This window comes from Paramacrobiotus metropolitanus, unplaced genomic scaffold (assembly GCF_019649055.1).
Source record: "Paramacrobiotus metropolitanus isolate TYO unplaced genomic scaffold, Prichtersi_v1.0 Parri_scaffold0000109, whole genome shotgun sequence".
In the NCBI taxonomy this organism is placed as follows: domain Eukaryota; kingdom Metazoa; phylum Tardigrada; class Eutardigrada; order Parachela; family Macrobiotidae; genus Paramacrobiotus; species Paramacrobiotus metropolitanus.
In genome coordinates this window covers 429,853-455,855 of record NW_026570329.1, presented here as the reverse complement: position 1 = coordinate 455,855, position 26,003 = coordinate 429,853, and the positions used below count along the sequence as shown (strand labels likewise).

Here is a 26,003-nt window from a genome sequence, read left to right as displayed (position 1 = left end):
ACCGTGTGTACAGTAGTTTAGCAAAAAATTAGTAGTTTGACATCAAATACTTATATCGTTATTACTGTTGTCTGCGCCATTGCCTTGAATAGTATCCTTCGCTAGGATGCTGATGGTATACCAATTCATTAAGGTCTTTTATTAAAGGATCAGTACTTTGTTATGAAGCTTTTATTACGTGCAAATACTCTGTACAACTGCTGCACCTTAGTGTGGCGTTATGACAATAGTTGGTTCTAGTCAATAGTCAGTTGCCTGTCGACGTCTGAACTATAAACTAGTTTCCACTAAAACACTTTACAGTTTTTCTGTAAGAGATGACTGTATCCAAAAAACTTCCGTCAGATGCCCGAAACGTCCACGTGCAATGGGCAGGAACGACTAACAATTGTAAGTCGTACTGACATTTTGGGGGATTGATAGGCATATGACGCGCTGGAGATGAACGATTAATATCTGTACTCATGTACAGGCAGGCAGTACAGTTAGAACTGAGCCGGAACTGTACAGAGTCTGCTTTGCAACACGCGCATCGTAGTTACAGCACATTTCCACATTCCGGTTTATAGTATTCATTCGATATTTATCTATCTAAATTATTTACGTTGATCATGAAGGTTGATTGTATAAAGTATTTCTGCTTGCCTGATTTAGCAAAGTACCATTTATGATTTATTCTACCGGGTGGCTGAACAAAAATCTGTTTTTTTTGTCATGGTGCGCTGGATCCGTCTAACACTGAATTGACGTTATCTTAGTTTCATTCGATAGAGCAATGCTTTTAACATTAAAAGTTAAGTTAAATCAAAATTTCCATAAGGCTGAAATTTTTTATGAATGTTTTGTAAAACTGGCTGGGTTTGGATGATGTCCTGGAGCGAAAATCTGAAATTACCGTTTCTAAATTAAAACTCTTGCTATTCAACTAACGACATTAATGTAGCTTATTTCATTTTTCTGGTGAGTTGTTTCTCGTTTTACTGTAAGGAATTGCAGTATTCTAGCAACCGTGCTTGGCCAGTGCTGAAGAACTGAGACTTTACTTTCAAGTAATTCCTGAAACCGGCAAACAAAGTCTTTAGAGCAAATTTCAAAAACGTTTTAACAGCTTACCGACTCAATTTTGTTCAGAGGAACGTCGTGTCAGCTACATTTTAAAGTCAAATCTTCATTTTTTTTTGTTTACTGCTCATCATGCAGTAAAAAAAATTGTAACAGAAAATATCTGAAAATACTAAATAAAAAACCGGCATTTTTCGAAAAGTCACAATGTGTCTTGACTGCATAACTCGTTCAGCGTATGCAGCATGACCAAGACTTTTTTTCTATTGAAAGAAAACGTATTTTGCTAAATGAAACAGTTATAAATATTCAAAAGGTCCGTAAGGGGAAAATGGCACAAGATTTTATGTTTTGCGAGCTGGGACACAAACAATTTTCAGACAGTTTCATTTGGCATCATTGCAAACTGAAGAAGCAATTTTTTAAAAACCTCGTTTACGTTTTGTATTAATAAAATTTCTATCGAATGAGCCTAAACAGTTTACGATGCGACAAAGGGTATGCGAAAAACAAACGAAAACAGGAGACGGCCATTTTGTTCAGCCACCCGGTATTAAATACATTTCTCTTGCACAAGAAATCCTCCGACCGCTCGAAATGTGGTTTTATTTTTACATCATCGCTGCTTCAGTGGCTGCAACGTCGGCCGTTGTTTTACCAAACAGTAAGTTTATGTACGCTACCTTTCAATAAGCTAATGGTGAATGAGTTACAATTTCAGCTAGTAGTAATCTAATATGAGTTACTGATAAAAGAGTTTGTACTAACATATGGTGCAAATGCTCCTCAGATTTACGAGATTCGGTTCTTCTTGTTGCGACAAGTACGGATATCGGCAAACCTATTGCGGAGTATGCTAAGCGTGCATAATTCGAACGTACAGTGATTTACCAGAACAATTGTCTTTTTACTTTATTTTAAAAGGTCAACAAACACCAGCCATCGCACTGCCTGAAAAAAGCGCATTCGAACTGCGGGATGCGGCGTACGGAAATGGCACCGGTAAAAACAAAATGTTCAAACCTGTAGCAGATACATGCAGGTGGCAACAATGACAAAAGGATTTTTGCAGTGATATTACGGTCTGGTGAATTCCTGGTAGCCAACGTCAGCTACTATTCCCCGTCGCGAACACACCGTCTGATCCTGCAGCCCGACCAAAACTTGGTTCTGTACCGCGAGTGCGACGCCGGTGCGGTGTTCGCCTCAGAGACGGTGGGACTGTCCCCGCTACGCGCCTTACTTGGTAGCGATGGTTATTTTCTTCTTGGAGCGTTCAATAACAGTGACCGGTTGGAGACATCGTACTAGTCCACCGAAACCTGGGGGTATGGGGAATCAAGATTGCTGCTGTCGGATCACGGTTACTTTTATCTCTGTAATGATTCCGGATGCTACTGGCGTTCCTCGCGGTCTTGCGGCACAAAAGGGTGGCAATGTGGTAGGCAGCTTAATCTTACTCCAGCCGAATCTGTCAGTTATAGAGGTAAACTGTGCAGTCTAACGAGAATGTGATTCCCGACAATCTAATAAAAATGACCGTTCGAAATATTTTGGTCCTTCCAGTGGTACTTAAAATGGGAAGCGATTTGGATTTGGATAATTCTTTGACCATTTCTCCCGATGGACATCTCCTGACGGGAATGCTTCGTTACCAAAAGCAACAGTGGGTGGTGTGGCGCCACACAGACAATCGCATAAGTTTCAGGGCAGCCGCAAGAGAACTCATCAACCGCATCCGATTGCGGGAGGACGGCAATCTAGTCATGTACAATGCGGAAAATAAGCCACTGTGGTCTTCGAAAACAGATTCGGCGAACTATGACAACCCTGAGTTACGGCTGTATGACGATGGCTTTCTTTATCTGTGTGACTCCCGCGAATGCTATTGGCAGTCCAGCGGATTTCTGGATACTACAGATATACCGGTGACGAAAAATAGAAGAAAAGTTCGTATCATTGGTAAATAAGTATCTATCATTTAAAAGCTCTGGTGATACCTCAAAACAAACCACATGTCCAATATTTACCGATTAACCTTTTATTCTGGATGGTCCTGTATCATTTCGGCGTCATAATTGATGTGTGTAAATCCGTATATTATATACGTGCTCAGATATAAATACATCTCTGACGCAAACCAGATTTATAATGCGTTATTATATCTAGGTGGTACGAGTACCGTAATTCTTTTGTTTCGGCATGTTTACCGTGATCCTAATAAACCATTAATATGACCAACCTCTCTTGACTTACACAATGACGGCGCTGCACATGCGCCATTTTTAGGAACAGATTGTGTTTTGATTCACCGATATATTGCGCTAGAATTTTACTTAATACAATAACTGTATTTTGTAGTAAATCGGTGACTTCGCGTGATTACTGTTAAGTAAAGCGAAGGTAAATTTTTTCAGCAAAATCTTTAGCCGTTACATTTTTTACTTCACTGGTAGACCAACGAACTAAAATTATAAAATGAAAACGGAAGTTATAAAAAAATAAATGAAATTAGTGCTATAAAAATTATAAAAGCGCGTATTGACCTTTTTGGTGGAGCAGTTTGGTTTATTGCACCGAGCTGTGCTGCGGGATAATGCACATGCGCGGTCACAAGGCTACTCAAAAGTCAATAGGTTCCAAATTTTTATGAGAACTGATAATCATAATATGCGCATGCGTATACTATACCAATTACCTGATCGCAGTCAGCAGAGAAGGAACTCTGGAGATCGTTTTTGCTCTGTTGCCTACTTCCGCAGACAACAGTGCACAAACAGGATCTCACTACTCGCTCACTACCACAAAACAGGAATATCATCACGTAACTTCCGCCAAGGTACACATTACTGCTTTCCTTAAACGAAGGTCACTCAATGCACGAACATTAACAAGAACAAGATGATGTTAACTTTCAGTTTCCGAAATATTACGTGCTTGCGGTTTCGGAAATAGTGACCATGAACACTATCAAATGATGTACGATATATTAACGAAGCCTGTATTAGGCATAATTAAGCAGATGCCGATTACCGTAACCGGCGTAACGTAAGTATTACTGTGTCCAAAACTGCCGGTATTTACAAACTGTACAATGTACATGCTTTCCGGCTTTTATAATTTGTGCGCGGCTGCTCTGAAACCATTCAAGCGTCATTAAACGCAGTATTTTCCTGCACAGCGTGCTGTGTTATTACACGTCCTTTATCAACACTTGCACACTGAACAGCTTAATTAGTAGTCAAAGCCTCCTCAGGCAGTTGCAACCGGAATCAGCCAACGTAGCAGTTCCTGTTACAGCTACTCCACAAGTTTACACTATTCGCTGATGAATGTGGGCGACAGCGGACTGGAAACTTTGTCACAGGCCGCAAGTTGTAGCGTACTATCTTCCCGACTCAGTTCACCCCAATTAAAACGAACAGTGCGCCACTGCGCCATGGCAGTTGCAACCGGTCTTGGAACAGGTTCCTGCATAATTATGCCGATTATCGGGTATTACAAACTGGAACTGATGGCGCAATGTGTTTACCAGTGCACAGCTATTCGACTGCACACTGAACAGCTGTCAGGCAGTTTCAGCCAACAGCAGTTCCTGTTACAGCAAGTACACTATTCTGATGAATTGGACTTTGTGCAAGTTCAGACTGTTCAATTAAAACGAACAGTGCGCCACTGCGCCTGTTGTAATGGCAAGATCGGCTCTTGTCACGCAGCTCTGCCTGATATGGGTCTTTGGAACTTTGGCGCAAGATTTACCAGACGGTAAATTAAACTCTCGATTATTCGCACAATGTTTACCGTACCTTTCGAATACACCGCTGTGCTTCAGACTGGCAAAAATATATTGACCGGGAAGTGTTGCGATCATCGTTGGAGAGCGGTTCCCAGTGGACGTCAGGAAGCGGACTATTCGAAGGGGATATTTCCGGCATCGATAGGGGCTCCATCTCACAGTCACAGGTGCACGACCAAACAGTTTTAAAAGGTTTATACATTAATTTCAAAAACGTAGTGGAAATATATGCACAAAAGTATACAAAATCTTTTTATAATGTTTTACTGCTTTTGCAAACCGTGTTTTATTGGCAGTTGTTCTTCAGGGCCAACGGGATTTTGTTGAAACCAGGAACTCACTTTGGCCGGACGGGCGCGTGCCTTATGAAATCAGTGCCAACTTTGGTACTGTAGTTCGCTAGTCTCAGACGTTCGCGTCTGCAGCTAGTATTGTACAGAAATATGCGAATGTAACAGGCAAAAGTATGCCGATATGGTAATTCGGTACGGCTGTACCCAAAAATTTACCCCGACGTCATTGCCGCCGTTTTTAGCCGCCCGTTTGAGGCGGCTAAAAATCCACTCCGACAATGCCGTTCACTTTTGCGTCACCTCATATCAAATTTTTGAAAAATAAAACACGAATGTACGTGCCGACAGATTTTACTTCGGACGGCTTGCCTGTCCGTAGGCTTGTAACGGTAATGTGGAACTCAGAAATCTTTTTGTTTGATTAAAGATAAATCGGAGCATATTTTGCTCCAGAGCGCCATGGTAAACTTATCAGCGGAAACGGGGAATGACTGCGTGACGTTTGTTCCCCGCACCGACGACGATCAGCACTTCGTCCGCTTCATCAAAACGGATCCGACTTTTGGGTACGCCGAAACCACATACAAGCTTGACTTCTACCCAAAGGCCAAAAATAATAATTATTATTGTAATTTTGTTTGTGCTGACTGCTGAATGGTTTGTATCGGCTTGTAGTAACTGCCAGTCCAAAGTCGGTCGCCAGTTTGCTTCCAGACAGCGCGATCAACCGATCGTACTGACGTCAGATTGTGTGCAGGAAATCGGGACTATCCAGCATGAGATTATGCATGCTTTGGGATTTTTTCATGAAATGTCGCGTTTTGATCGTGATGAATACGTTACAATTATCCGAAAGAATATAATCCCAGGTATACATTGTTGATCATCCATACAACACATCTGACTTGATGGTAATGGAATTCTTTAATTCCTCCTCAGATGAGAGAGACCAGTTTGAGAAATATCGCGGCGACATGCAAGGACTTGATTACGACTATGAATCTATCATGCACTACCCGTTCAATGCCTTCTCCGTAAATAAGGCGACACCCACAATTCTGCCGAAAAAACTGGGGGCTCCCATTGGCCAACGCAAACGTCTGTCGCGCCTGGATGTCGAGCGAATTCGCAGAGGATATTGTCCGACGAAACATTCGATCGCAAAAGTTGAACCATTTCCAAATAATCACGTCTTTACAGACCAAACAGCCGTGGCTACTGACACTGCCACGCCACTCCTCACTGGCACATCCGGCACGAATACGACCGTGGTTATGTCAGAGACCAGCAAAAAGGGCGAACGGGAGCCAGCAGCTGAGTTCCCTGCGGCCGTGAATGCAGTGACCAGCACGCGGCTACCGGCGCCGATGCGCATTGGAGGTGCCACGCCTGTCACATCAGTGCCGGTTGAAAACTCCACACAGCTAGCGACTTTGACGCCGTTACCGATAACAGACCCAACGGTAATCAAACTCGCAACAGATACGATGAATGTCACGCCGATACCGGTACAAAGATCCACCGAGGCCGAAATGGAGCCAACAAAATTAGCAGGCAGTTTCTCATGGTGGAATACGATGCTCGTGCGTCCACGCCCACGCCGCTGTCGAGAACCACGGAAAACGCTACCGAGACCAGTGCAACTTTTGCAACCGTCACCCGTAACATGCAGCCCGCGATTACCTTTCCTAGCTGGATTCCACAAAGCGGGCCTTTCGTACCATGGAACCAACCCGGCAACCAGCCAACAGAGTTTGATAAAAATAGGAAAATTCACGTTGGTCCCTGTAGTTCGTTCAGATACATACCGGACAGTATGCAAGAGTTTTTCTTGCCATCCAACGGAGGCATACCGGGTTTCGGCTTGCCATGCAATACCAATACGATACGAAGCACTGTGTCCGATCTGGGAACGAGTGCGGCTTTGGCAAGCAACGGCAGTGGAACTTCGCCAATTGGACGAGCTTTTTATTCAGATGATACGTACGTCTATCCCGCTTCCGGTGATCGCGCTAACTTTTTCCAAAGAGCCGTGTTTTCTAACAACAATGGTGACGATCAGGATGCGGATTAGCTCGACGGAAGATATTGTAAGGATATCCCGATCCGTGCAGCATTCATACCGTTTGGTTTAGCAAGGTTTACTTTTCATATGATACGGAGAGTACGAAACCTTGATCATGGGATTGATGGCATCTGTAATCTGTACGATTGTCTGCAGATTCAGCACGAAGCATGTGATTGACGTAATTATATATCGTAATAAATTTTGTTTTGAAGTTCATGGCTGCGATCGGTTGGTTTTAGACGTAGTTGTCGTGGTTGATGCAGGCGTTTTCTTGCTAACGATTGTAAAACTGTAATCCGTACTGTCTTACATAAATCAAAACGTCAAAATAACCGTAGTTATAGAATATGGCATTCTGCACACTTAAGACTGAGCGTCTTGTCAGCGAACGGAGTAGGAAAAACGCTTTTACTGAGAGCTTCGATAAACTATATATGGAGCGTTTCGTACCAAAGAAAAAAACTGGAACGTTTTTTTCCGTCTTGTAGTCACAGTAGTCATCTGTAGACAACCTGGAGACACCCCGTAGACAACCTGGATACATCCCAAGAAAACCAAAGAAACCAGGTGACTACAGTATGTCTACAGTGGTGTCTACGGGCTACAGTGGTGTCTGACTACCGGTGTATACAGGAAGAGCATCGAACTGAACCTAAGAAGGGCTACCTGCATACACCGGTAGACATCCGTAGACAACCTGTAGACACCGTTGTAGACACGCTGTATACATCCCAAGAAGCCAGAAGACTACCGACAGGTCTACAAGGTGTCTACAGCATGTATACAGATGTCTACTGTGACTACAAGGAGAGAAAAAACGATTCACTTTTTTTCTTTGGTACGAAACGTGCCACAGGTGTATAAACACTGACAAGGGACTGTGAACCGTCGGAAGCATAGCTAAAACTGACGCTAGACCTGCTTTGAGAATTAGCACCGGCTAATAAAACAATTAAGGACGCAAGACGCGTGCCCGTAGTTGCATCCGTTGCCCGGGGCTCAGGATCGTCTGCCGTTGTGGACCTTGTGGTAGCCTGTTCTGTGGTCACCTCGATCTGTTCCGATGCAGCAGTGGCCGTCTCCGGTGGAGTGGATTCTGAATTTTCGGTTGTTGTAGTGTCAAGTTCTGTGGATTCTTCCGTCGGCGAAATACCAGTTGTAATATCAGATTCGTCCACCGATACGGTCACTTCCGAAGTAGCAGTAGGACTAACTGTTGTGTCAGATTCGTAGTCGTATGGCAAGCCCTGCATGTCCCCGCGGTACTGCGCGAACTGATCGCGATTGCCTAAAATCGATGTCATCGATCTCACACATCGATGATTTTATTACCGGTATCAAAGCGCTTAAAATTTGCGGCTTATCACGCTACCGCTTTCTATGTTGTCCCACATTATGGTCAGATGTTCGTCGCGGTCATTGCGAGACATCGCATGAAAAAACCCCAGAGCGTGCATGATCTCGTGCTGGATGACGCCTAACTCGGTGAAGCACTCTGGAGCCAATTCAATTCTCTATTGCGATCCCGACTGGCGGCCAACATATGACTGGCATCTGCAATGAAAGAACTGCAATAACCGAAGATAAAAAGGCCAATCACGACTAACTTACTGTGTGCCACGTGAAAAGTGAATAAAGTGCTCTTCGTCCGTGTGGCTGATGAACGTGGTGCATGCATGTATCGCCGGTTTCCGCTGTCATGTTCACCATGGCGTTAGTAATCATCCCTTGCTCCTCGGGTTCTACAAATGCGTTGCAAACCTCAGTCATTACACAAAAAGCGAGTACGAGAGTACGAGCATGTTCATTCAAAATTGTTTGTTGTGGATAACTGTTGTCATGAAGCTGTCATATGCTTGCATCTGCTTATGCGAAAACCAAAGTTGTCGCTGATCACGTATGGGACGCGTCCATCGGACCACAAAGCTTTATTGCCTTTGATCATGTCATGTTCCATGTGACCCTACCGATCAGAAGAACTAAATTCAAATTCTGCTTATAGCATACTCAAAAATTTGACTGCGGTGTAGTTGATACGCCACCGTCTATCCGGCATGGGGGATGGGTTATAATAAGTTGGAGCGGCTATTTGAAAGCAAACGGCAACGACTGTTTTTAGAGATTCACCGTGGTAACGCTGTTTCTGTTATGGGCACGGTGGAGAAAGCCGAAATGTTTAATGAGCTGTTGTTTTTATAAATGTTTCTTTAACACGTGTTTAAGCGATGGTTTGAAATAAAAGCGGTAGAAAGCAAACTAGTCGTAACTGTCACTACACACTACTCTAGCTTATTTGTTTTCACTAATTACTATGTTTGCCGAAAAAATATTTGGGGTAGTCACTAAATTACGGTAATTACGTAAACAGTAAAACTAATCGTGCTCTGTACATTATGAGATAGAATTTCATTCAATCCAGCAACATCTCCTTCTAGTAGACTACTTTTAGAGTTCCAGTTCCAGTGTTTTCGCAGCGTGGTCTGAAATATCTCTGGATCAATAAATTTTCCCAGTCTGAAATAAAATTGCTGATTTTAGCAAAAGCTCAATTTGCTGACACTTCTTAGGGTTCGCACCACTCGGCAGCTCTTGTGCAATGATCCAAAGGCACACGATGCAAACAATTGTGGTGACCACGAATGCACCCATTACGCAACGTGGGAAGGATTTGGCTGAGACTAAGGCCTTGTCCCGAATTCAAGCGAATCTCGCTATGGTACGGTTGCTTAACCGCACGAGGTGGCTGTATGCAGTGGCCACGCCTACAGATACGCTACGCGAAGCCACCTCGCGAGGTGGAGTTGCTGTATCGCTACGAGATTCGCTTTGAATTCGGGACGAGGCCTAATACTACGAGTACTGCAACTTGCATTAATGCAGGGACCAAATGGTGTCTCGACGTAAACAGTAGTGTTGCCGTTCGTTACGAAAACTTTTTTGTATACGATTTCGTATAATTTTCGTTATCGTAACGAAAACTGAAAGTCGGGGACTTTTCGTTTTCATTACGATAACGAAAAGTCACGTTGATTTCGTATGCGTTACGATAACGAATACGAAAATATTTTCGTTCGGCAACACTAGTAACAGCTGTCACTGCCATGGATGATCACTGAAATTCACGTCACTACCACGGTAAAGTCAGATGCTCTAGTAGGATGAACATGTTTAAAACGCCAATGGTGTGTAATCAAAAGAAGACAAATTGTACGTGTAGTATTAATTATTAAAAGTAGTTGCAAAGTAGATGGCATGATTTTGCAGTTTTCCTAGTGATTGTTTTGTGCCTGGAGCAGTAAGGTGCACATGTACTTACTGTTAGCCGCTCGTAATAGCATGATTGTGGAATGGGTCGAATGGCGAAGTATCCGTTTTCCGTACAACCTCGTATAAGTTTTTAAGTTGTAACTGTCTGTGGTTAAATGTTTTTCCAACTTACCATTAACAATTTCTCATCACAACTCTATTTATTTTGCAGCCGCTGTATGGCCAAATATTTCAAAATCGTGGCGATATTTCTTAGTATTTACGAGAGGCAGTCACATTTTACTAAGCCGTCACTAGTTCTACCAAGGTTGAAGGTTCTACCAAGGTTTTTAACGGCGAGTAAGTACGGCGATCAATCACTTTAACAAATACAAAAAGATGCTTCGAACGCCAAAGCGGAAGAGTTTTGACTACTAAATTTTCACCAACTAAATAATTTACCTTGATTATTTTATATTATGTGACTTAATTTTAAAACCTGATTGTGGGGCCATCGCTTGTGGTCAGTTTGGCAAACATGGCTGAGAAAGCCAGCGATAATACCCATGATGCTGAAGATAATTATGAGCCTTTTTCCATCGAGAAACTCTCTAGCCTATTCCCTGATGGAACGGCCAAAGATCAATGGTCCTTCGGAAGGCTGATACCCTTGATACGAAAGATGATTCCGGCCATTGCCAGTGATCTGAGAACGTACAGAAATACCCAGTCTACCACGAGGATCTCAACGGCCTCATCACCAAGTGTATCGATACTCAAGTTCCTGCGCTGATCTCACCGATCGTGCAAGAAAACCAAAGATTGAAAGCAGAGCTTTCATTGGAAGCCCAAGGAAAGAGCTACAAGAACGTCAGAAAAGTATGATGACATCTCCATGTCGCTACTGGTTCTCAGGACGAAATCAATGCCGTAAAAACGGCGCAGCCTGTACCTCCATGAGCACCGTCGATGTCGGCCGATTAGTACTCCAACCCTCCGGGTTTCGATCGGTCGCCAAGACTCCTGCCAAGACGCCTGTGGAGAAACCCTCCACCACCGATACCCCACACGAGCCACACACAACCCCTGACATGAAAGTCCCCAACCGCGCTTTGATGAAACCCCCCCTGACGCTTCGGACTCGAAAGCATCCTGGGCCACCGTAGCTAAAAGGAAAAGTGGTCCGTGGCACGCGAAAAAAACCACCAGCGCCAGCGAGGACATCGTCATGTCTGCCCTGCAGATCCGGCGAGCCCCCAGAGCTGAGAAAGAGAAGGTGAAAAGGACTTTGTCTACATGGCATCCCCCCTCGGGAGCAGACCGAACACCAGACTCTCGACGAGTACAGCAAGGATCTCAAGGCAATTATTGAATCTATTGGAATCTCTGTGAGATTTGTTTCGATCTATTCTGCTAAAACGGCCGTAAGAATAGTCTGTTAGCACGTGTTGGTTCTTACGCTAGTGAAACCGAAAAAATGTTCACCCCCGATAACTGGCCCCCTAACATCGGGGTGCGTGAGTGGGCATTTGCCCCCAAGGAGCTGTAATGGTTTGGTCTCATTGATTTCCACCATCCTTCATCCGTTCTGGTACTTTAGTTTGTACTTTTACTTCGATACTTATTAAAGGCTCCGTTCAGGTTGAATGCAGTCAACTGCGGGTATCTGCACGCTTCCGTTACTCGTACCGGTTCGCCCACTAATAAACAAAAATTTTGATACTAATTAATTGAGTAACTAAATAATTAACGCATCGGCTATGTTAAGTACGTTACCTTTTAACTAACAAGAAGAAAGCGATTTTGGTTGTTTTATGATGTTTAAATTAAACTGTAAAAATTAATAGCGTGCCCGCGCTTGCTCTTTTGTCATTTTGATGGATATTGCCTAATGCCTGTGTAGTCACTGTAGCGTGCGATTACAGCTGAATGTGCGTACAAAGGTCAACGTTGGTCAGATTATTGTAATTGCATTATTGCAATAACATTGGTTAGCAATTACGTTGTACTAACCTTGAGTTGTACTAAGAGATTGTGTTACTAAAGATTACTCAAGAGATCTTAACATTCTGTTGTACTAAGAGATCCCTGTTATTATTTTACAAGAAACAGCCTCGGCTTCGCCTCTGCGTTTCTTGGGTTCTAAACTCCTTGGCCGGTTTACGGATTGTTGGCTTAGAACGGATAAATCTGAAGAGCCCGATAACAAAAATTTTATAAAAAATTGGATGTTTTGGTTTCGTACAGTCGAACGCAATTACTTTGACTTTACAGATCATTTTTTTGTTAAATTTTCTTAGCGAAAAACAATCCGAATCTAATCACCCACGAGAGTATCACATTACAAACTAAAATGACGCTAAGACTGGACAGTGGTGCTAGATAGGTCACCCATTAAGAACTTAGCAGGCCCTGCTCAATTTTGCTCAGTAATATTGGAGTTTGGTCATACGTTCACCTAACGGGCTCTGTGCACTGGATAGCTTTGGTAGCTCGGTCACCCAACTACCTAACGGGATCTATGCACTGGACAGTAGTGGTAGCTCGGTCACCAGATCACTTAACGGAGTTCGTGCACTGGACAGTAGTGGTAGCTCGGTCACGCGTTCACCTAACGGGCTCTGTGCACTGGACAGTATTGGTAGCTCGGTCATCCACTATCTAACGGGATCTATGCACTGGACAGTATTGGTAGCTCGGTCACCCAACTACCTAACGGGATCTATGCACTGGACAGTATTGGTAGCTCGGTCACCCATCTACCTAACGGGATCTTTGCACTGGACAGTATTGGTAGCTCGGTCACCCATCTACCTAACGGGATCTATGCACTGGACAGTAGTTGTAGCTCGGTCACTAGATCACTTAACGGAGTTCGTGCACTGGACAGTAGTGGTAGCTCGGTCACGCGTTCACCTAACGGGCTCTGTGCACTGGACAGTATTGGTAGCTCGGTCACCCAACTATCTAACGGGATCTATGCACTGGACAGTATTGGTAGCTCGGTCATCCACTATCTAACGGGATCTACGCACTGGACAGTAGTTGTAGCTCGGTCACTAGATCACTTAACGGAGTTCGTGCACTGGACAGTAGTGGTAGCTCGGTCACGCGTTCACCTAACGGGCTCTGTGCACTGGACAGTATTGGTAGCTCGGTCACCCATCTACCTAACGGGATCTATGCACTGGACAGTAGTTGTAGCTCGGTCACTAGATCACTTAACGGAGTTCGTGCACTGGACAGTAGTGGTAGCTCGGTCACGCGTTCACCTAACGGGCTGTGCACTGGACAGTATTGGTAGCTCGGTCACCCAACTATCTAACGGGATCTATGCACTGGACAGTATTGGTAGCTCGGTCACCCATCTACCTAACGGGATCTATGCACTGGACAGTAGTTGTAGCTCGGTCACTAGATCACTTAACGGAGTTCGTGCACTAGACAGTAGTGTTAGCTCGGTCACGCGTTCACCTAACGGGCTCTGTGCGCTGGGCAGTATTGGTAGCTCGGTCACCCATCTTCTTAACGGGATCTATGCACTGGACAGTAGTGGTAGCTCGGTCACTAGATCACTTAACGGAGTTTGTGCACTGGACAGTAGTGGTATCTAGGTACTCTTTCGCCTAACGGGTTCTGGGCACTGGACTTTGGTGGTAGCTCGGTCACGTACTCACCTAGCGATTTTTTGACGCACTCAATCACTAGGTGAGTGACTGACCGAGCTCAACCTGTCCAGTAAGAAATATCGCTAGGTAAGGAGAAAAATCGCTAGGTGAGGATGTGACCCTGCTACAACTACTGTCCAGTGCACAGAGCCCGTTAGGTGAGCAAGATCAAAGCCTGCTCGATGACTCACTCACCTAGAAATTCCGCTCAGTGGGCAGTAATGGTGTTTCGGTCACTCACTTGTCTAGTGATTTTTCTTACTGGTCAGTGGTGGTAGCTCGGTCACCCACTCATCTAGAGATTCCGCTCAGTGGTCGGTGATAGTGTTCCGGTCACTCACTCGTCCAGTGATTTTTGGTATTGATTTTATATTTGGTATTTTTACATTTTACCTCGTATATCGGTTGATTTTAAACGTGTTTCAAGCTCGGCAACACCGACAGCAGTGTTTGAATAACGCGAGTGTTTGAATAAATACAATAATTTATTTATTTTTCGGTTTAATTAGTGTGATAATTATGTCAATTGGTATTTTTGTATCTAAGCAAATATTTCTAAGTTTCAAGGTGACCTTTAAGATGGGTTGGATCAATCTGGTCTTGATGCCGGCTTGATGCCGGCTCGATATTTTCATAAAAAAACACATGCCGGCCACTTCTGAACTATCCCGGATCTAATGGCGTTGTCCGTTTTTCCAGAAGTTTTATGGTTATAGAGATCTCAAAACTATGGGGCGCCGCGCGTAGTATAGATCTTGTACTTAATATGTACTTGGTATTTAATTATCCTTTCCGTGTATAGCTGACCGGTATTATTTTACTATATCGGATTCGTTACAAATTGTGAGCGGTTTTAAATGTATCAATATTGTCGATACAGAAAGTAGAAATCCAGAAACTGTGCTCGCCCTCACAATTCACAAATACCTGCTACAGAACGCTGCACCAATAACGAATGAGCAGTCAATAATATAGGTAATAATTATTTAAATTATCTGTAGTGCGCGTGGTAGTACAGTACATTTAACCACAAACTTGACACTATTATTAACAATAATATTACTATTGCATAAAATTAATTTCATCACCGCAATTTGGAAGATTTAATAGAGTCTTAGAACCGACTTACACTTTAGGCTGGTGAGTGGCAGTGCACGTGTCACGACTCACCACTCACGGTGACTCACCACCGTCACCAGTAAGATGAACTCCGAAGACCAAAGCCCAAGCACGCTGCTTTCAGTTACTAGCACAATATTACACTGCACCGATATGTCACATGTGCTAAATTTACTTATTTACATACATTTTTGTTTCACGTTTTCGCTGGTCATTTTTTCTAGATTTCAAGATCGAATAGGAAAATTAGCATTTAGATTTTCAAAGCTTCCGCCTTCAAGCTTGACTGTCTAAAATAACTGCTTTACCTGCGTCGAGCTGCAGTCGTCCTCACATTCTATTGCAATCCCGGTGGAGTTATCCGTTATGTCTCAAAGTTCCACACAGTCCTTGGACGAAGGCAGACGCGCCGATGTTGCGAAGCTTGGCGAATGTGCATTGCACATTGTGCAAAGCATCTGTTACTGTGTGAAGATATGAGCGACGTCAAGTTCGCGGTGGGAGGAGATCATGGCACCGTTAGCATCTTTCCAGCTCACAAGTAACTCTCGATTCTCGCGCACTCTGATCTAAATGCTCATTAATAATCAAAAAAATTCGTTTGGCTCAGTGCCTATTTGTCTGTTTTCAGATTCGTCATGGGCGTTCGCAGTACTGTGTTCCATCAGATGTTCTATGGAAGTCTACCAGATAAGTACACAACCCCCTTCGAAATTCCTGACATTCTTCCCGATGCCTTTGCTAACATGCTCAGGTGTGCTGAACGTTACGGTATTTTTTATCGCCCTCTTCAGTAAATACGACAGATGTTAATCCATTATGTCGTGTAGCTACATGTATACCGACAAGGTGACCAACTTCACCCAGGACAACGTCTTCGACACGTTAAAGTGCGCTGATAAGTACGACTTAGCGACGCTGATCACCTTTTGTACGGATTTCGTCCTGAATACGCTCAACGTCAACAATTGCCTGCATATACTGGACGACGTAGGTTTTCTCGGTGGTTTATGTTATATTGACGTGATTGCGGAATTGTGTTTTCTAGGCCGTGCATTTTGCAGCTGCTGCGCCGATTATCCTTGAAAAGTGTTCGTCTGATTGATGAATCAGCTGTAACTATTTGGAAGTCGAAGCAGTTCTATACAATCGGGCAAGAAGCTCTATGAGCCATTCTCCAACGGGATACGTTGACCGCCAATGAAGATATCATTTGTTCATCTGCTGACAGGTAAACCCAGTATGGGCCCGACCTCTGCTTACAATAATTATTGTTAAGCTTGAACATTTCTCAGCCGTCTTTGGATAGGTGGGCTGCAGATATGTGCATTCGGAAAAACATGAGTGCTTCTTCCGCCAATCGACGTGAAATGTTGGGCCAGGAATTGTTTCTCATTCGATTTCCTATCTTAACGGATAATCTGCTGCTGGACGGACCGGTGAAGGTACGAGCTGTACGAGGAGCTACGTATTTCATTGAGTCGCCACCGCATTCTGGCATTTATGTTGCTGTTAGTTGAGCTGACTGCCAAGTTGTCAACCAAACAGTCCACCGTGGATAGCTGCACTAATTTGCGCTGCGTAACGGTCAACCGTGGTTGGTGGCAGTGCGTTATGACTGATCGTGGGTCCGTGGTTAGTAACCATGTCGACTTACGTTGACTTATGTCAATCTTTAAAGGCTGACTTACGTCAACCTTCGTCAGAAATTTTCAGCCAGTTCCACTCGCAGTTTCACAGGGACAAACGCGTTACAGACTCAATCAAATAACTCCTCGTTCAAGAGTTTGAATCGTACATCTGTTTTTTCTTTAAATCAGCAATCTTGCTGACGATACAATTCAATCGAGTTTTGGCCCCTTTGAGCCGCCGAAGCAAATCTAACAGTGTTGGGTGAAATGTCGTGTTTTTATTATTCAGAGCGGTTTGTTGTTGCAATCGGAAGTACTGGATATCTACCACTACAAGTACGCCACCATCAAACCACAGCTGCCGTTCCGAACAGAACCCCGACAAAGTTAGCGCGCTGTTGCCTTTGCTGAACGTTTTTGCCAGGTTGTAGTAATTGTTATGTAATTTTAGATATTCGCACAAAGGGTACTGTCAGATATATGTGTGTATACACATGACCTTTCTGCATAGCAACGTTATGTATACGAGTCAATGTTTTGGTTTTTGCTGACAGTCAGTCAGCGACCTGCGTTCGATAATAAAAGTACATTTATTATCACGCCACGACAAACTGGCGTGAAGGCCACACGACCTCACGCGGTCTGATTCCTTACACACACAATGTCGACCACGGCGTCGACAACGCCTGCATCGCCTACTTCGCCATCAGCGCCCACGACGTCCAGCGAGAAGACTGGATCCGGGCTGATCAAGTTTGAACCCGCGAAGATGACATGGCGGTGGTGGCAATTCCAATACAGGAATTACGTGAAGCTACGGAAAATCAATGACCTGGAAGACCAGAAGTGTTTGCTGCTGGATTCACTCGGGATCGATGCGGGGGAAATGCTTTTCTCCATGTGTTTACCTACTGATCCCGATAATTTCACAATTGCGCAGCTGGTGGACAAGCTCGAGCATGCCTACGTGAACAAAACGAACGCCGCCACCGAGTGGGCGAACTACTTCAAGCTGCAGCAAGAGTCCGGCGAGACCTTGCTGGATTTTGCAAATCGACTGCGGCGAAAGGCATTTCCCTGCGGTTTCCCAGCCGACGTACTTGAGAAGAATATGTCGGCGACCTTTCTGAACGGAATCACAAGCGACGCTACACGCCAACACCTGCAATCCCAGACCTACACCACTCTGGAGAAGGCTCTGGAGATCTGCGAGGAGTACGAGCTCCGGAGGTGCAACAAGAAGGGCAGTACGGCGCCTGATGTGGCTCGCGTGGACAATGCACGCCGTGGCGGCGGCGCACGAGGAAGAAACCGCGGCGGCGGCCGAGGCGGACAGCAGCGGCGCGGCGCTGGTCCGGACAGGCAGCCCGCAACTAGTGGTAGTACTGGAAGCGTGTGCAATGGCTGCGGCTCTAGCCAACATGTCCGAGCGGAGTGCTGGGCGAAGGAGCTAGCATGTAAAAACTGTGGAAGAAAGGGTCATATTGCGAAAGTGTGTCGAAGCGGGAAGCAACCTGCAACCCAGCAGCGAAGAGACGGACGACGGACATTCCTCGTGGAAGAGGAATTTGACGTCTTATCAGTGGACACAACGGGGGGACGATCCATCCATGTACCAGTAAAGCTGGATGGCGTGCCTGTGTCGCCCGTACTGGATACAGGATCCAGCGTGACGATTATTACGGCCGACACGTGGCGATCAATCGGATCCCCGAAGCTGTCACCGTATATGAATACTCTGCGGAGCTTCACGGGGCACACACTAAAGGTTATCGGTACTGCAACCGTGGAAGTCGCCCACGCACGCACTCGCAAGGCACTGCCGGTTGTGGTGGTGGCAACTGGTGGAAACGTGCTGGGTAGAGACTGGATCCGCGCCTTGGATCTCAGCCGACTGAGTCTGCGGGATTTGCAGTCGACCATGGTGTCTACAGTTTCCGGCACACTGGAGGCGGAACAGCTGCTGAAAAAGCACAGTGCAGGTTTCCGTGACGAACTGGGCCATTGCAAACATTACAAGGCTCACCTGCACTTGAAGCCAGGCGTGACGCCTGTATCCCGGAAAGCTTGACCAGTCCCATTTGCCTTTCGCGAAGCACTGGAGCGCGACCTGGATCGCCTGGTGGAGAGGGGCATCCTTACACCAGTGGAACGGGCCGACTGGGCAGCTCCAGTGGTGACGGCGCAGAAACGGGCTGGAGACATCCGCACCTGTGCCGACCTTAGCACGGGACTCAGCGACGCTCTCGACGTCCAGCAGTACCCACTGCCGACGCCCGATGAGCTGTCTGTGAAACTGAACGGAGGAAAGCAGTTCAGTACGTTGGATCTGGCGGAAGCGTACGCCCAGGTGGAGCTCGATGAGGAGAGCAAGAACCTGGTGGTAATAAACACCCACAAGGGGTTGTTCCGGTACAACCGACTCCCCTTCGGTGTCGCCTGCGGTCCCTCCGTGTTCCAGCAGATCATGGAAAGCGTCCTCTAGGGATGCGAGGGTGTCGCCATTTACCTCGACGACATCATCGTTACCGGGACGACGGAAGAGGAGCACCTCCGCAACCTGGAGAAGGTCCTCCAACGCCTGGAAGAGCACGGGTTCACGCTAAAGCGCAGTAAATGCTTCTTCCTTCAGGACTCCGTGGAGTACCTGGGGTTCGTGGTGGACCACCGAGGTCGCCACATTTCCCGGGACCGCGTCAAGGCACTCCGCGATATGGCCCGGCCGACCAACATCAGCGAACTCCGAGCGTTCCTGGGTCTGGTCAACCATTACGGGAAGTTCGTTCGCAACCTGTCCGGGAAGTGTGCGCCATTCCACAACCTCCTCAAGGCCGGAGTCCCGTGGTCCTGGTAAAAGGACTGCGAGACGCAGTTCCCTTCTTTAAAGGAGCAGATTGTCCGCGCGGAATTCCTGGTTCATTACGACCCGCGGATGCCGCTGGTCCTCGCCGCGGACGCGTCACAATACGGCGTTGGCGCCGTGATCTGCCACCGGTTTCCGGACGGCACGGAACGACCAATCGCGCACGCCTCGAAGACGCTCACAGCCGCCGAAAAGAACTACGGCCAGCTAGAAAAAGAGGCACTGGCACTGGTGTTTGGGTGCCGGAAGTTCCATCAGTATATCGTGGGACGCGAGTTCACTTTGTGCACTGACCACAAACCGTTGCTCAGTGTGTTTGGCCAACGGAAAGGAGTGCCGGTGGTGATTGCAAACCGCCTTCAACGGTGGGCGCTGATGTTGATGGGATATTCGTTCAGCATCGAGTACCGCCGCACCGAGGAGTTTGGCCAAGCTGACGGACTGAGCCGCCTGCCACTGCATTCGACGCAGCTGGATGGCCTGCCCGGCTTGGGGATGGACAGTGTGGTCAACTCTGTCCACGTCGACAACGTGTCCCGTTTCCCAGTCTCGGTGGAAGCGATCGCCGAGGAAACAGCCAGAGATCCGGAACTGTCCACCGTGTATGGATACATCATGAACGGCTGGCCGTCGACGGTTGATGCCCTATCGCGTCCCTACAAGCGACTTGAGCACGAGCTCGTCCCTATCAACGGCTGTGTATGCTGCGGATCCCGGACCGTCGTGCCATCGAAACACCGGCAGCAGATCCTGGATTTTCTTCACAGCGCCCACATGGGGGCGGGAAAGATGAAGGGTGAAGCACGAGGATACTGCTGGCGGCCCAACATGGACAAGGACATCGAACGAATGTCCAGTGAATGCCGAATCTGCACTGAACGTGCGAAGGAAACGGCCAAAGTCCCGCTGGCACAGTGGGAAGTGCCGGATGCACCTTGGAAGCGGCTCCACATGGATTTCGCCGGTCCATTTCACGGCACAATGCTGCTAGTGATTGTGGACGCCATGTCGAAGTGGCCGGAGGTTATCCAGATGAAACATGCCACGTCCGACGGCGCCCTCCTGAATCTGTTTAGCCGTTACGGAGCCTGTACCGAAATCGTTACCGATAACGGTACGCAGTTTACATCGCAGGAATTTGCAGATTTCTGCAGGGTACACGGCATTCGACATCTGCGGACACCACCTGGCCATCCACAGTCAAACGGTCAGGCGGAGCGCTACGTCCAAACCTTTAAGGACGGAATCAGCAAGCTGATGGCCGACCGGAAGTCACTGCCCACAGCTCTGCGGGAATTCCTGTTCCGGTACCGCAACGCGCCACAGGCCACAACTGGCAAGTCCCCAGCCGAATTGTTTCTGAGCCGCAAGCTGCGTGGTCAGCCGGACTTGCTGGTGCCTGTCCTGATGACAACAGTGGAGCGTAACCGGAAGCGTTACCAGCAAAATTTAGGGCAACGAACAAAGGAGAAGCATTTCCTAGTTGGTGAATACGTAATGGTACGTGATTACCGTCCGAACCGTGCAGTTGACTGGCAGCGTGGACAGCTGGTCAAACGTGAAGGTACACGCATCTGGGTTGTCCTGGTCAACGGAACGGACCTGCGAAGGCATGAAAACCAGATGCGACCGAGGCACTGGCTGCACCCAGACGAGCGTGCGTTACCGAATCCACCAGCTGTACCTGTCGTACCTGCCGCACTGAAGGCACCGGATGTACCGAAAGTACCACTCGCATCGCCAGCAGCGCCTGCGCAGACGGCACTGCCTAACGATGTCATTCCGGAAGCGATCACAAAGCAGGATGCTGGTGGACAGATCGGTACTGGTAAAACACCTGAACTTACATTACCGTCTGTCGATAGCGCCAAACCAGTGAAGCCAGCGAATACGAAGAATGCTAAGAAAACGCCACGCGTTCCTGAAGCGAAAACCGATACCAGTTCCCAACTGAAGCCGCCAGAAGCAGAAGTGCGACGAAGCGGAAGAGACCGAAAAGAACCGGATCGACTGATCGCGGATCCGAAATTCGGACGCTAATTTTATTTTTGGCTTTGGTTGAGTGGGTTTCCCCACTGGGGGAGGTGTCAGATATATGTGTGTATACACATGACCTTTCTGCATAGCAACGTTATGTATACGAGTCAATGTTTTGGTTTTTGCTGACAGTCAGTCAGCGACCTGCGTTCGATAATAAAAGTACATTTATTATCACGCCACGACAGGTACCATTAATTTTACGATTCCGGATGTCAGGGAGCTATTGAAGGCGTCTACCTTCAGCGATCCAGTAGCAGTCAGAAAGCTGCTTTGGTGGGAGAAACCATCCCGGAAGAATAAGTTATTCGAAGCTTGACGTATTTACTTGCAGGTGTATACAGGTTCAGAAAGAAGCTGAGGGTAAGCTCGCTGCTTTGGGCTTCTACGTGCGGTGTTCTGGTTCTTCGGCCTCTTGGATGTGCCAGACTACTACAGAGCTGCGCCTTTTGCCGTGGAAAACGGAAACTGTACCAATTAAGAGAGGTTCGTGGATTCAAGTCAGCCGGTACCGAATTCATGGTGTCATGGCAGTAGTCTTAATAACTCTTAAGCCTCTGCCTAACATGTTGTCCATGCACATCGAAAATCTACTCAACAGTCCACCGTGGATGGTTGCATTTTGCAGTTGTTGGATAGTGCAACCGTACACGGTTGACTGTTAGCTCGACCGATAGACTACCTTTTACGAAATTGCTGGCCAGCGTGTCTTAACACACTGAACCTCTACCGGCCCGATTGTTCGCCTCCTCGTAGGCTTGCATGCATCGGTGTACGGTTACGTATTTCCACCTATGATAAATCCTGATTATGAAGTTACAAAGGTTATCTTCAAAATTTTATTGAGTTCTCCCAGTTGTTCAGCAGGGACCACTGTTCTTGGGGATATGAGAAATACATCTCTGTCGAGGTGAGGAAAAAGTTTTGATTAAGTACGCATTCGGCATTGTAGATGTAACTTTATATTTCCAGGACCTACTGGACCCGGCGAAAGGGTACGCCAACCCCTCTGACTTCTCTTTGAGACTGCAAGCTCAAGTGACTGCTGAGCTTCCTGCAGGAATCGAGTAAATACAGTGTGCTTGTATTGGGTGAGAGAGAACATATTATGAGGAAAATGCCGCGCGTAAATGGTAAAAATAGTATTCTTTGGAATGGTCGTGGTCTTCTTGGTTCATTCAGAAATGGCATAATCTCGGCGTGTGGTAAAAGTCTTGTGCAGAGTTTTTTGCTAGACTTTCGATGACCTTGTAGCGTATGAGACTACGAGCTGAGCTGAAATGACGCGATGTGCGTAGGCTTTTGAATTTGATGAGTAAAATATTTCAGTTAGAACCTGTAAAGCACTGTACAGTGTACACTGTAAAGCGAAAACATGCTGCACAAATCATGAGACCGAATTATGTGCGTGATTATATTTTGCAACATTTTTTTGTAAGCATCATCCATCGTTTTGAGTTTTGAGATAGAAGGACCGTATTCGTTGTAATTATTTATTGTGTTTACCCGATGGCAGTACCTCTATGTAATCACAGTACGAGGATGCACGCAGTCAAACCGACAGTAAATTTTTTCAGCGAGACCAACCGACAACCGTGCATATAGTGCAAGCGACTGCCAACCATCCACGGATGGCTGTCACCTGTTCCACGCATACAGTGCAAACGATACCTCCCTTTCACGGGTGGCTGTTATGTGAAAAAATAATTTGCCTGTGTGCGTGGTTGTCGGTTGGTCTCGCATCACTGTCGGTTTGAGCTTGTTTTCAAGTATTGATGTTACGATTCAGCGTTAGCATTATACGAGTATGCAGCACCTGCTTAGTGTTTACACTTGAGTGATCTGATGTTTATCGCTCTAGCGTATCGTTGATTCTGAGCCGCGATAATTCCGTGCACTTGTACAAGTACAGTTACTGCAGCGCCACGTGGCCCACGTCCATAAAACCTTTGCAGCCCCGTTTTGGCACACCCGCATAAATTTTTTACTGGCAGTCCCCATCGCATTCTATCGATTTTTCGCTAATCTATTTCCCATCCCTAAATTTCCTCCATGGCATTACTCGACCCGATCGCCGTCATTCTTACGATCTCACTGATGCTCGCTTCAGCGGACTGCGCTGCTGGACGTGACACCTGCTTCGACATTTTTCAGACTCCTAAACGCAACATAGGAAATTGCACTTGCCAGGAGGCACAGCAGCAGGAAATAGCCAGACAGAGTAAGATGAGTGCATTGGAGCGGTTTAAATTATCATCACAGGGTCATCCTGATATGACATACATAATTAATATGTATTCGCCTCGAAATAGTAATGTTAATTGGAATTTTTTGCTTTGGTGGCGGACGCTTGGGTTCCATCATGTGACAGTAATGGAAAATTTGAGCGACAACAACAAGCCTGGATGACCGCCTGGTGTGTGGACGAACAGGGCAACCAGATTGGCGAACAGGCGTGGCACGACGCGGCTAGACGCTTACGCTGTTAAAGTGGATTCTTTAAGCAAGCAACTACAAAGTCATAAACTTCTTTTCTAATATTGCGCTTTTTTTTATAATACTTTATAAATTACTATTGCGCTATAAAAAATATAATGTTGGGCGCAGCTTTAATGATATTAACTATCGCGGGAACGGTTTGCTTATCAGTTACCATCAACTTCCGCCTTCCCCAAAACCATTATTTTTACGAAAGCTCAGTGATATTATTCATAATAAAATAACTGTTGGAATACTGTTTTATTTATGTACTAAACCAAGTTAAAATTTATGCACGCTGTCAGTCTGCAACAAATTCTTTTGCAATGGAAGCATGCATGGCGACACAAAAATGCCGGTAGTGCTAGTCAGCATTTTCCAATCAGCTGCGTAGAATCATGCCTTGAGTGACCATTGTATCGATAAGCAAACAAGTGCAAGTGCAATACAACGGACGAAAAAGCGGGAAAAAACAGAAGACCACAGACAAATAAATCACGCCACGCTGCAGGCTGCTGGGTTGGAAACGTAACAAATATCGTCCGATCAGCCGAAAAACGGCCCAAATGCATACGGTCCCAGCAATCCCAGAATGCTGCAATCAAAGTGACGCACAACTGTCAAACACTTCTCCCGAACATCATTAGCGCCAGAAACATAAACACCGTACGCACCCGAATCCCGGCAGGTTGCCGGCAAAGGGCAATCCATAGCTGCCCATACCATACGATCCCGGTGTCCAGCCAGAACGAAACCCTCCCATTCCGACATCATAGTGATGGCCGCCCATGCCACCGGAATAACTGTCGTCTCCATAGGACCGCCCCAATGGGCCGGCCGCAGCCAGTTGCAGGCCAATCACCATAATCAAACAAAAACAGTATAGGAAAGCAAGAAGAATCTTCATGATTTCGACGCGGTTTGGAGACCGACAATCGCAAGGACAGTATTTAGAAAAACCAACAATTTAAGCATTAATCTTGCAAAACGATTTGATCACGCCCTTCCTCTATCATCTCTGTATTTGTGGGGTTTGGTAGTCCGGTGTTAATTTCGATTGATGATTGTTACAGGAACTGCGAAGCGAATGATTACTATTATCGAAATATACACGAATACGAAGAGCGAATAATTATTCCACAAAATGTTGAAAAAAGATAATTACAGATACAACACTGGCTTAATTGATTTAGATTTTGGCGTGGTACCGATGGTGTGTAAGTTGAAGGTTGCGCAGCCCTTGTTGATTGCCGACAGCAGCGGCTTATGAACGCGCAGCGGACGTTGCCCTTCACACGGCCATCATAACTGGATCAGCGCTCTGCACGTCAGCCCAGTTCTCATCACCGCTTTATTACAGTATTACCTTAGCATTGAACGGTAGTAAATTGTCAGCCGTGCATTTGTAATTTTAATTTTCCTGCGTTAACCACACTGCGTACGCGCTGCATTATTCTCTTTATCGGTGCATTTGACCGTATGTATTCTTTATATTTGTGCGACTAGAAAAAGGCCTTTGCAAGTTTGCCTCTATGCAATTTTTTTTTAAATTTCTACACGAGATTCCACAGCGTAAGACTGCTGAAAGTGGAAATATTCCTTTTGTGAAAGCTTAAGAAAGTGAACATAAAATGGCTTGCAAGTCAAGGGCAAAAGTGCTGTCTCCGGTGTGCATATATTTTGTTGTGCCCTTGACCTTTTACAGAATAGCATCCAGATAACCGAAAAGTTCAAATGCGTAT

The 26,003-nt window shown here is 46.1% G+C and overlaps 2 protein-coding genes and 1 long non-coding RNA gene across 8 annotated transcripts; 2 read left to right on the top strand and 1 right to left on the bottom strand.

The window, feature by feature from the left end:
- Positions 1–4,350: 4,350 nt before the first annotated feature.
- Positions 4,351–7,561, top strand: LOC129597787 (zinc metalloproteinase nas-14-like). Of its 2 annotated transcripts, XM_055495463.1 has the most exons (7): positions 4,351–4,501; positions 4,745–4,827; positions 4,895–5,025; positions 5,166–5,244; positions 5,579–5,717; positions 5,827–6,020; positions 6,091–7,561. In XM_055495463.1, exons 2-7 carry the CDS (start codon positions 4,752–4,754, stop codon positions 7,284–7,286), a joined length of 1,815 nt encoding a protein of 604 aa, XP_055351438.1. In that variant the 5' UTR covers positions 4,351–4,501; positions 4,745–4,751; the 3' UTR covers positions 7,287–7,561. The 2 variants fall into 2 exon arrangements, with proteins under 2 accessions (XP_055351438.1, XP_055351439.1); XM_055495464.1 differs by lacking the exon at positions 4,351–4,501 and having other exon boundaries at positions 4,715–4,827.
- A 1,111-nt stretch (positions 7,562–8,672) lies between these two features.
- LOC129597772 (uncharacterized) lies at positions 8,673–9,730 on the bottom strand. The gene is made up of 3 exons (XR_008691607.1): positions 9,610–9,730; positions 8,831–8,961; positions 8,673–8,773 (listed from the first exon to the last, which is right to left on the bottom strand). It is a non-coding gene; the product is annotated as an uncharacterized LOC129597772 (long non-coding RNA).
- Positions 9,731–15,457: 5,727 nt separating this feature from the next.
- Positions 15,458–24,593, top strand: LOC129597781 (BTB/POZ domain-containing protein 6-like). Of its 5 annotated transcripts, XM_055495455.1 has the most exons (12): positions 15,458–15,793; positions 15,884–16,006; positions 16,083–16,242; positions 16,301–16,483; positions 16,562–16,697; positions 17,173–17,269; positions 17,335–17,349; positions 21,972–22,059; positions 22,118–22,291; positions 22,648–22,693; positions 22,756–22,874; positions 23,645–24,593. In XM_055495455.1, exons 5-11 carry the CDS (start codon positions 16,575–16,577, stop codon positions 22,852–22,854), a joined length of 642 nt encoding a protein of 213 aa, XP_055351430.1. In that variant the 5' UTR covers positions 15,458–15,793; positions 15,884–16,006; positions 16,083–16,242; positions 16,301–16,483; positions 16,562–16,574; the 3' UTR covers positions 22,855–22,874; positions 23,645–24,593. The 5 variants fall into 5 exon arrangements, 3 of the variants coding, with proteins under 3 accessions (XP_055351430.1, XP_055351431.1, XP_055351429.1); XM_055495456.1 differs by lacking the exon at positions 23,645–24,593 and having other exon boundaries at positions 22,118–22,269; positions 22,651–22,693; positions 22,756–23,236; XR_008691608.1 differs by lacking the exons at positions 17,335–17,349; positions 21,972–22,059 and having other exon boundaries at positions 17,173–17,307; positions 22,118–22,269; positions 22,651–22,693; positions 23,696–24,593.
- The last annotated feature ends 1,410 nt before the right edge of the window (positions 24,594–26,003 follow it).

Bases quoted from the DNA above. Each gene is read 5' to 3' on its own strand.
- LOC129597781 (XM_055495454.1), top strand. From the start codon at position 16,575: ATGTGCATTCGGAAAAACATGAGTGCTTCTTCCGCCAATCGACGTGAA. The intron at 16,698-17,172 runs GTACGAGCTGTA...TTTATTATTCAG, and splicing joins TGCTGGACGGACCGGTGAAG to AGCGGTTTGTTGTTGCAATC. The intron at 22,060-22,117 runs GTGGGAGAAACC...ATTTACTTGCAG, and splicing joins GCAGTCAGAAAGCTGCTTTG to GTGTATACAGGTTCAGAAAG.
- LOC129597787 (XM_055495463.1), top strand. From the start codon at position 4,752: ATGGCAAGATCGGCTCTTGTCACGCAGCTCTGCCTGATATGGGTCTTT. The intron at 5,718-5,826 runs GTACGCCGAAAC...ATCGGCTTGTAG, and splicing joins AAAACGGATCCGACTTTTGG to TAACTGCCAGTCCAAAGTCG. The intron at 6,021-6,090 runs GTATACATTGTT...ATTCCTCCTCAG, and splicing joins CCGAAAGAATATAATCCCAG to ATGAGAGAGACCAGTTTGAG.